The sequence below is a fragment of the Athene cunicularia genome, assembly GCF_003259725.1.
Source record: "Athene cunicularia isolate RWA chromosome 1 unlocalized genomic scaffold, athCun1 chr1_part2, whole genome shotgun sequence".
Lineage (NCBI taxonomy): Eukaryota > Metazoa > Chordata > Aves > Strigiformes > Strigidae > Athene > Athene cunicularia.
In genome coordinates, this window is record NW_020799092.1 from 61,044,945 (window position 1) to 61,061,698 (window position 16,754).

At 40.0% G+C, this 16,754-nt stretch overlaps 1 protein-coding gene across 1 annotated transcript; it reads left to right on the forward strand.

Annotated features, from left to right (window-relative positions):
* Nucleotides 1-11,644: 11,644 nt before the first annotated feature.
* On the forward strand, nucleotides 11,645-14,934 carry LOC113491304 (secreted frizzled-related protein 2-like). Its single transcript, XM_026868108.1, has 4 exons — nucleotides 11,645-11,931; nucleotides 12,460-12,629; nucleotides 13,477-13,569; nucleotides 14,624-14,934. The coding sequence occupies exons 1-4, from the start codon at nucleotides 11,645-11,647 to the stop codon at nucleotides 14,932-14,934; spliced, it is 861 nt and encodes a 286-aa protein (XP_026723909.1).
* Nucleotides 14,935-16,754: the final 1,820 nt, after the last annotated feature.

Genomic DNA, 16,754 nt, shown 5'->3' on the forward strand with positions numbered 1-16,754 from the left:
ACGGAGCCAAACCCTGACTGGAGGAGCTGCTTCCAGCTGAAGCGCTCACCTTGGCCCTGCCTGAGCTGCAGCTCCCGCTGCCCCATGGCCGTGTGCCCAGCCATGGGTCGCACCAAGCCACCACCACCCACGGGCTGCTGTCCCAGCCTGGCCCGTCCCCATCCCCAGGGAGGTGCCCCACACCTGGGGCTGGGGCTGTCCCCAGCTGCTCCCCCACTTCTGCCCTGATGTAGATGTGGTACTTTACATTAAATTAGGGTCAAGCTGGAAAGATTTACTGGCAGTGCTCCAAAATAAAATGGAAAGAATATGTATTTTCCCTGCCATTTGGCAAATCTACTGTAAGTTGCTGTGAGTCTCTCATTTGTTATTAACAGGATTTTGACCAAGTAAATGTTATAACAACATCATTTGCCCTAGTAAAGTTTTTCATACATACGCATTTGTGCAAAAAGTTATGATGAGATAGGAAGGAAAATAACTTCAAGAGAGCACAGATTTCCTTTAAACGAAGAAATACAGAAAGATTTTTCAAAGGCATTACTAATATCTTAAATAAACAATCAGACTTGTCAGAGAGGTAAAACCACATAAGTGACAATATTGTGAATGCTGAGATCAAGTCCTGCATGATGGCAGAGAGGGAGAGCTAGGTCACCAGGGTCACAGATAAACTCCCAGTCCCACATCACATTACAGGCTTTAAACATTCTGTTAATGCTTTACATTAAGGTTGCTGAATTATCAGAACAGGTGTGAAACTATGACCATATGTAAACAAGTCATTATCTGGACTCTAAAACAAGTGGGATTCTCTTCACAAACAGCTCTACAGTAATTACTATAGCTACTCAGTATTGTCTTTTTAGGTCTTTAAACCAGAACATTAATTACTTTTCCTTAGATTTCTCAAGTGATTTTGTAAACTTTTATGTTTATGGCTGGATTAGTGGTTTTGATCACCTGGATTTTGTATGACTAATGTTATAAACTTTGCGTATCTTCCAGCTCTTTAATTGCTTTCCATAGCTAGTGTTTGGCACCATTAAAGTACTTTGAGATATAAATTATTTATGTAAAGGGATAATTCACTTTGCACTGTAACCTCAAGTCTTAGCAGTGGGGTAAGCATGACCTCCCATGAGAAAATGCTCAGGAAAGGCTGAAGGAAGAACCAAGATGAGCAAGCAGAGAGCATCGCTGTGCCCCAAAGAGTGGCTTGCTTAATGTGCTAAATTCATACCAGAGGATGCCTGAGGGCTCCCTTAGACTTAATAAATTCTTCTCTAATATGGTGATGTGACATCATCAGCTGGTTCATACATCCTTTATGATCAATTAATAGGTTTAAAGAAGACTAAATATCTTTCTTCTTGTCCAGGAATGTTAGGCCTTAGTAAGGCTGGTTATGAAAAGCCTCAACCAGCAACAGTCCATACCTCTTGGAGAGGAAAAAAATTAAAACTTGGAAGTAGGCAGAATTTGAAGCAGTAGTTCCCCTTATTTTTCTGTGTTAGCTTTATCTACTTGAGCAGTGTTCTTACCAAGTAGATCAAATGCCACTGATCCTCAAAAAAAGAAATAGCCAAGTGAAATGTTCTTACTCATGTATGCATAGACCCAAGCTGGCTTCTCCCACTGGACTACAGGGAGGGAATGACTGTGTAAGGACTCCAGTAAGCACAGGGAAAGAAGTTGTCTGTTCACTTTAAAGCTTGGCATATGCACCTGCAGCACCCCTTGCTGGAGCCAAGTTATTAGAATGAGGATGTTTAACTCAGTCAACCATATGGCAGGGCAAAGTACCATCCGTGCCAAACCCTTGTTTAATATCATTTCCCAAGCCAACACTTTTATATAATCTCCTGAAAGATATTTCACCAAAAAGAGTGGAATGGGTGGCCTGTTTATGTTGGCCACTTTTGTCAGTCTTGCTCACATCCAGGTATGCCATGGGAACTGCACTGACATCAATAGGATGTATTGTAACATTCAGCATAAGCAAAACAGGCAGAATCTTGGCTTTCAGGATATAACCATGGGTTATGGAAACTGTGATTGCCTTCCTTGGGTACAGGGTCAGCCTGTCAATAACTCCAGTACTTCTGTTCTATAGGAGAAAGGAAAGGGAAAGGGAAAGGGAAAGGGAAAGGGAAAGGGAAAGGGAAAGGGAAAGGGAAAGGGAAAGGGAAGGGGGGAATACAGAGCATTTACGCACACAACCAAATGCTCAAATTACACTCTCTGGATGTATTTTCTAAAAATGTTTTTTTCTCTCATCAAACAAAAAAAGCCTACCCTAGTACATTTAACAGTAGTAATGCTTAGTAGAGATGTAGATATAACAAGGCAAGTCTTATGGGGAGTGGTGATGTCTTTTATCAGACAAAAGTAACTAGGGGAGAAAAAGCTAAAGCAGCTATCAGGCAAACATGCTCCTTTTAAGGTCTGAAACTAGAGCTGCAATCACAAATCTTTTGTCTCTGGATGGTCCTGAGTCTAATTTCAAAATACCTTCCCCTCTAAACTATTTGGTCCTCTGTGGTTTTCATAATGAAAAGAGCCTCCTGTGGATACAGTTATCAATCTTTGGTCACTGCAACCAGCATGAAACCCTTAATGCTATTTAGAGAATGAAAATGGTTCCTAAGACAAAAAAACACCTTCTCCTGATTAACCTTAAATTCAATTATTTCTCTGGTTCCCCTTCCATGAGCTTCATAAACTAATTAGGAATAAACCACAATTTTGAAGAACATTTAGGTACTGCTTGATTTCGAGCCATTTCTAAATGATTGCTCTATAATTTTCTCTTATTTATTTAGCTGTTGCTGCTGTGTAGCTATTTAGGATGGCTTCATCTCCATTTCATTTCCTGGTAGTGCCACTGGAAGAAAATGATTGCCCTGAGATGAAGGTAAAGGCCTGTGAAAGCCAAGTGACATAACATTTCACAGGCAGGCAAGCATGGTCTGCATCCAGATTAGCAAATGGGCACTGGAGTCATGGACCTTCTAATCCTGGCCTGCAGGGCTCTCACCCAGGTATTTAAATCCAAATAGGGTTTAATCATTAGGGTGAAGACTTCTTTATCAGTGCACTTCTCTTCAAGATAGGGTAATAGAAACCAAATGTCTTTGATCTCAACAGAGGCAATGTGCACAACACAAACCATGTGAAAAGGAAGGAACCTGCTATCTGCCCTCTGAACTCTGAGGGGCTGAAGGCCCAAAGAAAGGGAAAATTTATTTTCCTCCCCATCTTTTTTAAAGCACATTGCACCTATGCTTTCTATTTGAAGACTGATTTGTGTTTTCTTTAAATTTAATCCTTTTAAAATTGAATTTAAATTGAATCCATTTGCAGGGGATTTAAAGTCTATCATGGATACCAATGGGGCTGTCCCACATAATGAAAGGGTGGGGATGAAGTGGTTAATTTGATTCTCAGGCCTGCTGTGGGAATGATTATGGCAGTATGAATGCTCTCTATGGGAGCAATTGCTGAGGTTCTGCAGATTTTAAGGGCCCAGCATCATGTTGCTATAGGGAGGCACTATGTAACCCCATTAGAGTGTATATAAAAAGATTTTGTAAGTGTACAAGATGAAAAACCTACTTACTTTTACCTAACTGTTTTATTGGCTGTCTTCTCAGATGGACAAGTAGACTGACAGACTACTTACAGGAATACCATCCCTGTATGACGACATAGAGAAAATCATAAAGGTTTAGTGTCTGTGAAGCCATTACCACATTTGATATCCAGAGCTGCCCATGATGATCCATCTAATGCCTGGCATGGTGCTGTGCTCCTGCTCTCTCTTGCCTTCACTCCTCACACAGAGGCATGATTTGGCTATGCATTTGTAAGCAAAATGGGTTACACAAAAGGCAAGTGGCTTCATTCATTGAACCTCGAAAAATGTTTTAAGTTCCTTGATAAATACTGAAGAAAAGTAGATTAGTGACAGCTGTAATAGCAAGTGTATTAGTTGGTGGAGTAAGAAGGTGCATTAAAGGCTCCAGAAGGCTGTCTTTTTTGGTCATTCTTTCCCAGAAGGTGTGTGTAAGGGATTATCTAAAACAGGGAGAGAGAAAAATAAGTAGAGAATATTCACACCTTCAGTGAGCACCCTTTACCCTTCAGGCACAGAGCTCAAGTAACAGAACAGAAAAAAAACTATTCCCATCAAACACTTTCACAGCAGTCAGGTAAAAATTATATACCATACATCTATGAATGGACACATTCATTTGTGAAGCAGTTACTCTTGGAAGTAGTTTGTAAATGCCACAAAATATTTCTTTCTTTTCTGTGAATCCCCAAATAGTTTTTGAATATTGACTATATAGACACTTGAGTTCAGGACGCAGCTATTTGTTTTAATTAAGCCACCCAACGTTTAGTATGTACATGTGTACTTGAATGAAGAATTCTGCAAATGCTTTTAGAAGAAAAAAAGTCTTTCCAAAACAATGCTGACATAGAAACTTAAAAATAAAGGCAAGGATTTATCCAGAAAATATATTTTCTTTTTGAAATTTTAAAATGTAAAGCTACACCATTAAAAATAATATGAGTCATGGCTTGGAGTGAAATTTGTAACCAAAAAACCCTGTCAGGGTTCTAATGACCAGAATCTGAAATTCATGTCCAGGGTGTAACTGACTATTTCTTGTCAAATCTTTGTTTTCATCTCAGTTCACCAAAACCATCTGCAACAGGAACACTTGTTTTGATTATTTAATTTGACCATAACATCAAACTCAGATATTTGAAGCACATTTATTTATTTGTGGAACCTTCCAGACATTAGTTTTACTTATTCAGCAAAGCATTTTGGATGAAGTTTGACTTTAAACAGAAGGTTCAGGCCCACTGACTCCTATGGCATTAAAGCAAAGTGGGCCTGGCCTGCCATGTACTGTTATAAGGACAGATGCTGAGCCCCTTTTCTCCAGGTGGCTGGGATACATAGAAGTTAGATGCAAAATACCACCAAGCAACTTAAAAGGGATGGGCTCCAGGCATGCTGGAGTCAGTGGAGCACTCACCCACAGTTTTAGTTACTTAACTGATAGAGCTATCTACAGTGACAGCCAGAAGCCAGACATAATTTTCAAGACTTAATGTGTTTCTGACTTATCTTCATGATCAGTAGCTGGCTACAGGGCACAAAGAATCAGGGGGAATAGACAAGATGAGCCTGTTTACTTTCTCAATGGACTACAAATAGTTGGTATGTACTTGCTGTTTACTTGTGGCCAAAACAGCTGTTTCCCTGTCTCCTCATGAAACAGTCTTGAGACTACTTGTAGTCCCTTTTGGTCACAGAGGTTCGGAAACAATTCAGTGCACTCCCTGTTTAACCTCACTTTCTATTTCATTTGGAGCTGCTTGTGACGGACAATGCATGAGAGGGAACTCAGCTATGACAGAAATTTGATAAAGGGAAAAAACAGTTACCAAAAGACTGCAAAAACTGCTTAAGTCTAAAAGAAACAGGAACTTTTCTGCAGAGCAAGAAGTGTGCCTGAAATATGTGAAACTCCATTTGTCAAATGGTCCTTCTTCCACAAAATTAAATCAGAGCAAAACTAAATTGAAACCCTGCAAAACTGACTAAAAACTAAAAGGAAAAATAGGCAGTATTATCCAAATCAGCAAACGAATACTAACCAAAAAACCCCCACTGCCCTAAGAAGTTTTTTTTTACCTGAGAGAAGACAGGGAAGAGTGACTATTACTTCTGGCTCTCTGCAGAAGGTGCTCATCTAGCGCATGATCAATAGTGTAAAACCCTGAATTCATATAGACTGTATTTTGCTCCCACCTGAAAGCCACCATTTGGAATTTGCTTATCCCTGGAGCAAAACCACTACTATTATGGACTGTGGCACACTTCCTATGATTGAAGAGCAAAATTCCACTTTCTTAACTATGCCAGTGCTTCTCTCCTTCTTTCAGCCACCTTGAAAGCAAAGAGACTCACACAGTGTTTAATCAATACGGCATTCACCGTAACACCCTGCCGTGCAGCACATGGGATACAGCCTGAATGCAGTTTCGTGAGCATGCTGCTAGTAGGTCAGTGCATGGTTTCAATTCTTCCCCTAAAATTACTTTATGAGAACTGTCCTGCTCTGAAGTGACAAAAATATTGCTGGGCAGGAGACCTGAAAGCTGAATGGTTCAATGAATATTGTGATAGCAAAGTTCAGAGTTGTATGCCTGTGTTAACTGCTAGCTGATAAGCAAGTCACCTAATTTTCCTATGGCCTTTTTCCATCTCCAATTTATGCAGCCTACTTAGGAAATGCTACTTACCCAGTTTTTGTATACCATTGTGCCTTTAGGTGAGACTGTTGGAATCTGTGTGGGTATTTACATGCCTCCTCCCTGCTCTTGTAGTATCTGAACACTTCATATTTGAATGCACTTAAGTTTGAGCATCCCCTCGCTACAACCACTGTTTAACCAGGACCAACTATGTGTGGAGGATTATGTGCTGTTAAAGCTTCAGCAGGAAGCTTGTTGCAGCCAGAAACTAAGTTTGGGTCACTCAAAAATATCAACTTTCTCTTTCACTGTTAAAACAAACCTTCCTCTCAGTTAATCAATTGACAGTAATAAGGACAGAGCTCAACATGCCAGAGCAGAGAGCCTTTTAACAATTTGCATACAGATTTATAAGGAAATACAGTATTTCTGTCCTTTAAAAATTAAAGCAATGCTAAAGCCATTGTGACAAAGAAATTAATGAGGCCTTTTCAAAACCATCTATGACTTTTTCTCTGCTCTTTTACAGACACTGCATGTGTCCTAATGTTTTTTTTTTATAAAGCAAAGGAAACATTACAAAATAAATCCTGCTCCACAAAGTAAGGATGTTGGTCCAGCAGAGCTGTCATCACAGTGAGGACCACCTCTCCACATCCTCCTTTTGAACTCAGGGTGCACGGTTACAAGCTTTAATCCTTGTCTGGGAGCCTTGTATCTCTGCAATTAGACTCCAGATAAAAATTATTCCAGCAAATATTGCAACAAATGTTTAGATTAAACCCAAAAATCTCTACATCTGCTAGTTTGCTCCCAAACCCCTACTTTCTTTGAAGAAAAATTCAGTCCCATTTCTCACTGGGGTCTGATGAGCGGCTCCTGGTTAATCTCTGTCTGCCTCCCTGGTAACAGTCAAAGGAGACTATATAGAGGTGGGCAGGGAGTGAGCCTCCAGTCAGTGCCTGTTATCAGGGTCCATCAGCAGGTGACCACTGCTCATATCCAGGAACAATAAATACAGCCTGTGGCTAAGGGAACAACCATGCAGCTTTCTTCAGAAGTCTCAGAGAGCATTAGCTGGACTCCAGATTTCGAGACAGTAGTTTCTCTAAACCCTCAGTTCTTCCATTTTATGCTGTCCTCTCAAAATGTATGTGGACACTGCAATTCTCATGATAGTTTGCTAAACTAATAATTTATTTCATTTTAGACAGTCTTTATTGAAGCAACCTCTACACACATATCTCACTACAATTAGAAACACTGTGCCCCTGCCAGGTTTTGTGCAATTTGAATGTTTAACTGATGTGGCAACTGTGTTCCCAAAAGCAAGCTGTGCATATATTTGCCTGTATTTTCCACGCCATGTCAATGAGCAGCTGAGCGTTTGCAAAAAAGGAGAATCTGTGGCACAGCAATATGGGTGCTGCAGCTCACGCTTCTGCTGAGCAGCCAACATCTGACTGACCTGAAGCACGCTCTAAGCAATGGCAATCTACTTTGCATGTTCATTTTTAATAACTGTTCTGCCAGACTCCTGCTAAAATTGATAAATGATAATGACTTTCTGTCAAACCAAGTTTCAAGGTAACATCTGCTCATGAAGAACATCAAAATAATTAACCCTAACAGAAGCACAGCCAAAGTCTTTCCCTTGCTTTAAAGTGGCTTGTGAGCGTAGCTAAAAGAAGTGTCAAACTCATATACACCTTAGTAAATGATGACACTGAAGATGGCACTGGGTAAGAAATTTGACCCAGTTAACATCTTGAACCCAGCGTTTGTCAGAGAGAGAGGAATCAGTAGCTCCCAAAAATGGCTCTCTTTCCTGACAGAAGATGGCTAGCAAAAAATGACTGAACTACGGATAATGGTCTGGCTTCTGATCCGTCCTTAAATCCAATGCAGTCATAGGTGTCCAGCAAAGGCATCTGTGCACATTTTGTTCTTGGAGCTGGTGACAATTCTTCAGCCCTCAGGTGAGCTTCATCATTCCTGACAAACACATAAAGTCTTGATATTCCTGAGTGAATGGCTACTTTGATCAAACAGCAAGAAAACAAGAAGAAACAGAAGCAAAGCAGAAGTCTTGTCATTCTTCTGGTGGCAAAACCATGAAGTTTCCTCCACACCTTCAAATCCTCCAGGCTCCCCACTGAAGCACCATGCCAGATGTGGCTGAGCAGTAGCGTGCAGCTCCTTCCAGACCCACAGAGGCCTTAAGTCTCCCATGTGGTCGGGCTCTCAGCCTCCAAAGATACCACTGTACTCACACAGAGAAAAATTATTTTCTTTAGCATTACAAAATGATGACGCACTGAAAGCTTGTCAAAAGCAAAGCATCAACAGATAGCTGGCCTTCTCTGAGACATATCTGAGGCTAAAAGAAACCTTAAGGTACAACTCTGTGGTGGCTTATAAATTACCTACCCCCTGAGAAGCCCCAGTAGGAAACAGTGTCTTGGAGATACACAACTATTTATTTCTAAGACAGTTCCTATGGAGGCTAAGTTTGTCGGGAGAGATATTAGCTCTTTTTATCTTCACCTCACATGCTCTCATTATGCCTGTCTCTGTTCTGTCCATCAGTGATGATCCAGAGGGAACCTGGTCTTGGGTGCAGCACAGGCTGGGGGGGCCATTCTTGCAGAGCTAGTGACTCTATAACCCCTCATTATCTGCAGTGACATAGTTGACTCAGGTTTTAGGATCAATCAAGAGACCAAATACTCTCTCTCTCTCTCTCTCTCTCTCTCTCTCTCTCTCTCTCTCTCTAATCTATCTATCTCTCTTTTGTATCACTTGGAAATATGCATGTCAAGGACAGGTTGAATGGGGCTTTAAGCAACCTCATCTAGTGGAAGGTGTTCCTGCCCATGGCAGGGAGGCTGGAACTGTATGATCTTTAAGGTCCCTTCCAACCCAAACTATTCTACGATTTGATGATCTATGATTCTATGTAATACCATGCCCCACATGAAACCAAAGGGTTTCCCTCACCAGAGATCTTGCCACTATTTTCAGATAGCAATCAGATGACAAAAGTATTACAGAAGAATACTATTAGGGCCAGAGAGGAATCTGATTAATTTAATAAAATTATGAGGTGACTTGGTAAAGATGTTATCAATGTGAATGGATACAGAAGCCTGCTGGATAAGGCAGCCACTCATATATGGAGTCCAGGTTCACTCCAGTTGCTGAATGCCAAAGCGACACTCAGGTGAGAGACATCAGGGTGTCTGCAAGATCTCTGGAGCCTGTGTGAGCTGAGCTCTGCTCACTGGGCAGCTGTACCTGTGCATAGGAGGTCAGGGTTGCGGCTTTGCTCCGAGCACACATGAGATACAGGTGATACCAGGGAGCTGTTCAAAGAGGCTGCACACTTGGCTTGGTGCATGGGTCTGCCCTCTCCCTGTGCTGAGCAGCTTCGTGCCATCATTTTTTTGTAAAATGGTAGCAAGAGCAGCTATGTGGAAGTGTGGCCCCCAGGGATACCCACAGAGATTTAGCAAGAATGGGACTTATACTGAGTTTTAGTAAGGCTCAACTTCTTATGGAACACATGGAGCACCTGGCAAAGGGATGCTACCATCAGGCCTAAATCAGTCTGGTTAGGTATTCAGTTCCTCTGCTTTCAAGTGAGCTAACAGATACAGAGAAACCACATTTATTGGAAAAACCACAGAGCTGGCAACAAAACATGAAAAGAAAAACTGACAATTCTATTAAATATGCATTGGTTCCTGGAACCTTGCATGCTGTCATTTTTTTCTGTCTTATTTAAACAGATACTGTAATTTTTCCAGTAGCTTAGAGTAAAGAAGACAGCTAAGGACAAATCAGTGGTGGTTTGTCACTGATTTCAAAGATGCTAGGATTAATAATCTAACATTTAGCTATAAACATGTAAATTATATGTAGCACATTGTCTAAATGTGATACATTTAGGTACAAGCGCAAAAGCTGCTGCTTCTGAAAAATGTATGTCAATCATCAGTAATACTAGCTGATACACTATTATGAACATACTCATTTTAGCCTAATAAAAGTAGATCCACCTACGTATTATTAATATCTAAATATGTCTTCCAATAAATCATGTAATAAGAAATTGAAATAAAAATAAGTACCCATAACTAGTTGGAAAAGTGTTTTCAAATAAAAAATTTCCACAAAATGTTTTGTTCAGATCTTCAACTCCTTTAACTAATAATCTGCCTTTTCTATTCATAACAGGTAAGCTACACATTACTCTGACTGACTCTCTGTCACATTAACTGATTCCTCAACTTCTCTACAGAAAAGAGCTGTTTATCAGTACTGTAGTAAGAACAGTAATGAAGTACTCAGTAATTCTGTTAACTTTTAACTTAAGAAATGTATACTAATTTTTGTGCTACAAACAGTAAAAGTACACTTTTTGTAATAATTTGCTTTCATACAGCTTCATGTAATTATAATTTATTAATAAATAGGTGAAACACTGCATTATTTGAGCAATTTTAAGTGTAGACAGGTTAATTTGAAATAATAAAAATATTTCTCCATAGTGTAACTGCCGTTTCACTCTGAATAAATACTGATAGCCACAACAGTCCTATAATATTAAATCCACCCCACCACTGAACTTGAATAAATTAAAGATGCAAGTTTTGTAGCCATCTGGTAGGCACATATTCCAATCAGTAAAATAATTTTGTATTTCCAGGTGTCCATTAAAATTAATAGAAGTTGCGACCTTTAGTATGTCACAGGATAAGGATCCCAATTTCCAGACAAAATACTTGGTTAATAGCAGGAGGCTGTCTCTTTTATAGCACTTGACCATAGAAAGCACCTCTTCCACATTGTAAAAGGGTGGAAGAGACATGGGTAATTACCACAGGCAAAACATTTTCACTTGATAAGTCAATCTGGGCTCTTTTTCCTGCCCTGTCAGCAGTGTCTGAAAACAAAGGAGAGACAGCAGCACCAGGAGACAGCTTGTCTGCCCAACCTTTTTTTCTGGGGGATCTCTTAATTTGTTTTAGAAAGCACATAGCAAACCTTCTAGGTGTTAAAATTTAATATGCCACATAGCACGCTGCAGCGACTGACCCTGTGGGACATTTGAAAAGGCTATAGCAAATCGGTATTTTAGGGAACATACTTCTATACTTTGTCTCCACCTCCCTGGTTATCACAACAGTTCCTTGAATAGGCAATAAGACCTGGTCTTGTCTCGAGTGATTTGATAAGTAGTTGATAACCAATGGTTTATTAAGCTCTTGGGGTATATAAGCCACAAGGTTTTCAGTGTGCTCCTGCACTTGGAGGGGTTTGACAGCTCCATGCTCAGCAGCCCAGGAGTCACTGGAAGATGTTCTTGACTGCAAAAATACTTGTTTTTGCTCTGAGTGGTTTTCTAAGAGTGACAACAGGCTTTGACATTGGATTATCCACGAAATGTGTAGTGATACCGAAGGAGATGGACATGTGCCACAAGATTGGGTACTCTGAAATGAGGCTTCCCAACCTGATGGGACACACAAGCATGGCAGAGGTTATCCTAAAATCCACCACCTGGCAGCACCTTACACACACGGACTGTCACCCTCACGTGAGGACATTCCTGTGCTCCCTGTTTGCACCCATCTGTTTAGATACGTAAGTACCACAGCACAGTACAAAACTCCAACAGGGATCAAATTAAATGCATGTTTATCATAATCTAAAGGTGATGTCCACTTTGTCTGAAATAATTCTGTTAACTTTTTCATACTCATTGGAAAGAAAAGCACTGAAAACATGTTCCATTTCAACTTTAGTTTGCTTTGAGGAAATTAATGCTGTTGTCAAAGAATATCATGTTTTATTTTGTTACACTTGACATTTTGTTCTGGTTAATTTAGAGTTGAAGCACATATTATTAATAGAATCAGGCTCTTGTTGAAGCTTTTCGCAGGTTGTAATAAAAGCATTTTTAAAACTGTGACAATACTGCAAGCACAGTTGAGTCCATGTACAGACTACTTGCGCAGTTTGCACAGTTGCTGCTTCTGGCACTACATTATTGTTGAAGGATGTTAAATACCAGTGAAACAATGTACTTTGCACAGAAATCACTGTTGCAATAGTTTCTGTTATCACTGAGCGAGTTTAACTAATTCATCCTAGTATTTCCCCTGGCGACAGGTTTATCCATCCTTGCAGGAGTATGTGTGTTGCTGTCCGTGAGAGCTGCGCCCCTGTTCTCACCTGCCACGGACACCCCTGGCCTGACAGTCTGGACTGTGATCGATTCCCTGCAGATGAGGACATGTGCCTGGCATCTCTTACAAAGGAATATAAATACTTGGACAAAGGTAGCTGGATTGGCCGAGGGGAGAGTGGGAAGTGTTCCTGGGAATCAAGGAGATACAAGGGACACCATTCCCAGAGAGTCTGTGATTTTGTAAATGGAGTTGTGTCTGTTGGTACTGCTTCACCCTGTTCATGCAGATGGCAGGGCAAAGTGCTAGTACTTTCAGTGTAAGCTGCAGCAGACCTCAGATGGTGTAAATCAGCATTGCTAAAAAAAAAAAAACACCCTGCACAGCTATGGGCAGTATCATACCCATGACAGCACACTGTGTTTGATTTATTTTGAGGTCTCTTTATAGACTTACCAATGACCCTTATCACAAATAAATTTATGTCTACAATGAATTGGTTCTCAGATCAGTTTAGAAAAGTTGAGATGATTTATTCTCTGATTTTTCTTTGGGAAATCTGAATTATCATGACATGATGTTCAAATCTTCAGATGCACTCAGGCTTGTTAACTTCTGCAGAAACAGTAGGAATCCATTGCAGCTAGCACACCCAAATTCATATATTCACAATCCTAGCTCAGCTACACCCAGAGTCACTGATAGAATCATCCAGCTAACCCCTGTCCCACCCACCATAGCTGTATTAAAAATAATACTGTATTTGATGCTGATAATTGAGCTTGTCAGTCTGAACAAGGACTGAAGGCACATGGAAAATGAAACTCCTTTTCATCCCTAGCTGTGTTTTCAGAGAAGTGTGTAGACTTTTTACATTTTCACTGACCAACTGCTTATTTCCTCTGTCATCCCTGTAGTTAAACAGTGGGCTCTCAGCTTTGACAGCAGAAAATTAAAAGATTCTGAAAGGTAACAATGAGACTTTGTAATTTCTTACCAGTCCTACCAAAGCCTGCTTGCCAGACCTGCCCAGCAGTGGAGGAATTCTTTACACACAGAAGAGTTCTTGAAGTTTTCTGTGACAGTAACTTTGGTAAGTCCTTGCTAATATGGCTGCTATTAAAAAGACTAACATCTCTCCTTCTAAAATGCTTTAAAAATAGAATTAGAATAAGTGACAGTTTCTGCCTGAATTTCAAAGGATTAAGAGTTTGACTGCTGACTTAACTTTAGGTTGCTTTTCAGAATATGTTCTTTCTAATCAAAATATAAGCAGAATTTATTTTGCATGAAAGATTTATTAGTGATCTAGTTTACAATCAAATAGGTCTTCTGTTCTTGTCTATTTGTCCACATTGTAGTACAACATGCTTTATGGAAAATATTTCTGGCAAAAGTAACCAAATAAGCAGGTTTGCCTTTTATTAGTGGTTAAACCCAAAGTAAAGCTTTGGTGTTTAACCAGTGAACAGCGTGTCCTTGTTACTTGTGTGCATGCATTTTTTGTGATACATAGCTTACTGAAAAGGAGACTCAGAAAATAGTATCACTAAAAGAAATTCTTACCTCATGTTGTCTTACTGGAGTGACAGGCAATACTTTAGAGTTTGCCCTAGAAACTTCCTGCATAGCCCTCTGACATCAGTGCAGAGATTCTTGGTGGCTTTGGCTGGCTTTCGATCAAGCAGTATAGAGAAATTTCATGCTAAGAAGTGCTGGTGGAATAAAGCGGGGTAGGTAGATACCTATAATGAAAAGGGAATATATAAAAGGGTAGCATCAGCAAGCATTACTAGCTATTTTTGCTGACGAGTTCCTACCATGAACAAAGTGAGATTCAGGAGAATTTCTTGGGCAAGATGGGCAGCATAATGATACAAGAACACCAACAGCTTACAACAGCTAATTATCAAAAAAAGTCCGACATACATGGTGATGGTAAAAAGACATTACTAACTTTTGTGAAAATACTTTTTCCTTGTTGCCTAATTTGATAAAAAAATTCTGTACTACATAACCTTTAGTTTTTAAAATGTATACTGTTTCTGGAGAAGGCCTTGCCATACTCTATCAGCATAAATTACAATAATATTTTAAAGCAATCAACCTGCTTTCCTTTTTTTTTTTTTTTTTTTTTTTTTCCTCAGCAGTGAAAGTAAAGCTGTCCAAGAAGAGAACAGTATTTGGTGACCAAAAGTATAACATCGAATGCCAAGTGGAATTCATTACCCAGGGCTCACTCTTGCCTTATGAAACTCAGAGTATGATACAACAGTGGCTGCTTATCAATGAAAACTGTACACAGAGGATGACTCTGACCCATCGTCCCATGGTATATCTCCTCGTGGGGAATATTGAAGAGGGCATCATTTTAGTAAACCAGGTTTATCGTTGGCAGAGGAGGGACTCCCAGCTGACTTTGGCCACTCAGAAGTGGAGACACCATAAATGCTTGTAAATAGTTATCACATTATTTGTAAAAAGATGATTATACTTTTCATGCCAAACCTATCTTGTAAATAGGAATGTATTGTAAGTGGAATGTAAAGTCTTGATTTCCTTTTAAATTGTATTATAAGTTGAACTTAAACCCCAGTGTTATTAGGCCTTCTTTCTGTAGTGTTACAGCTATTCACATCAAATTTGAACTTGGCCAACCATGTATAAATATTTCTTGGAGTTACTGCAAAAAACTTTGTAATATGTGCAAAAACTGGTATAAAATAGTGTTAATCCAGCTAACTATCTTTAATGTATTTTTCTGTACCATACACTCTTCCATTTTCTCTAGTTACCTAAACTTTCCCTTGCTTAATGTTTCATAAATCCACCTCATTTTCTGTCATTAGAGTATTTTAAAAGAAGGCAGCCCTCTGCTGGTTACTTTTGCCAGAATCAAAGTGGAATAAATAAGGATAAGTAACTGTAAACACAACTTGGTTGGCCACAGTCACAAGAATATTTGATTTACTGGATGTCATTTTACAATGACAGAACTGACAGTGTTTCAGTGGTAACACCTGAGAGCATAGGCTAAATGCAGTTTTTGAAATTTTTATTCTTGACTGACCATCTTGAATGTGACAGGGGTTCAAGTGGAATCTAAATTAGGTCGCTGCTGCTGAAAGGTCCCTTTTCATTTTCAGACACATTACAAAAGTCAATGTATAAAATTTATCAGTTGTCTAAGTAGTCTGCAGGATACTAATGCAGTGATAACATTCAAAAAAATGCAAAATATTACAGTGGCCACGTGATTAGCATCCTCATTGTCAGTGCAATAAACTGACATTAAAGACTACATGAAGATGGACAGAACTTGACTTAATGATAGTTTTATAAATACGAATAATAGACACAAGAACAGGTAATTGATAATACATAAATTAGAAGCTATTTCAGTAATAGAGTGTCTATTGTGGTCATATGTTCTTGAAATAAATATGGGGAAAGTTAATTAGAAAGTAGCTTTCTAAAAGACCCATCCATAATGATCTGTGTTCCCAATGTCTCCCATATGTGCAGGTCTGCTCTGTTGCTTTCTACCATGAACTGGAAAACTAGTAGAAACTGAGGAAAAAAAGGTTGAAACAACATATATTCAGCTTATATTGTATAGTGAAGTCATTGCTTAGAAAAAAGTAGGTTGTTCAAGAGCTCTGTTCAGTTGATCCTCCTGAGTGTGTGCTGGTCCCTGCAGAACCTGCGATTCTGTGAGAAGCAGCTGATGTTTGAAGAAGCCTGTCATGGCTTTACACAGGCCAGCGGCTCCAGGGGGGCTGGAGGGAGGCTCACCCGGGGGCTGTGTGGCCCCGTGGCCAGTGCCCTGCGTACGACACGCAGGAGAAGCATCAGCGCCTGGGCTGGGGCGAAGGGCTGCCGTGCCTGCTGTTACCTGCCGAGAGCGAGATGCTTGTTATGCTGCAAAAACGAAGGAGTAATCATTTTAGTTCAAGTTTCCATTATATTTCTCTTTATATTAGAGGACACCATATAGTCCGGGATTGTGGGTGGTTTTGCTCTTGGATTTGTTATATACTAGACCCAACACCCGTGGTTAAACTACCCTTGGCATGAAAGTATAATTCGAACTGTCAGACCTACTTCAGAGAGCTCTGGCAAAGTCAAAGTTTTCCCTTGTATGCCCTTTAGGGCCTCCCTTTACACACCAGTGAAATGTCCAGCAGCACTAGTGCCAGCGAAAATGAAGTTCAGAATTTAAATTCCGGCCGCGCCGCTCAGGGCCAGCCGTGGGGCGGGGACGCCGCTCGACGCTCC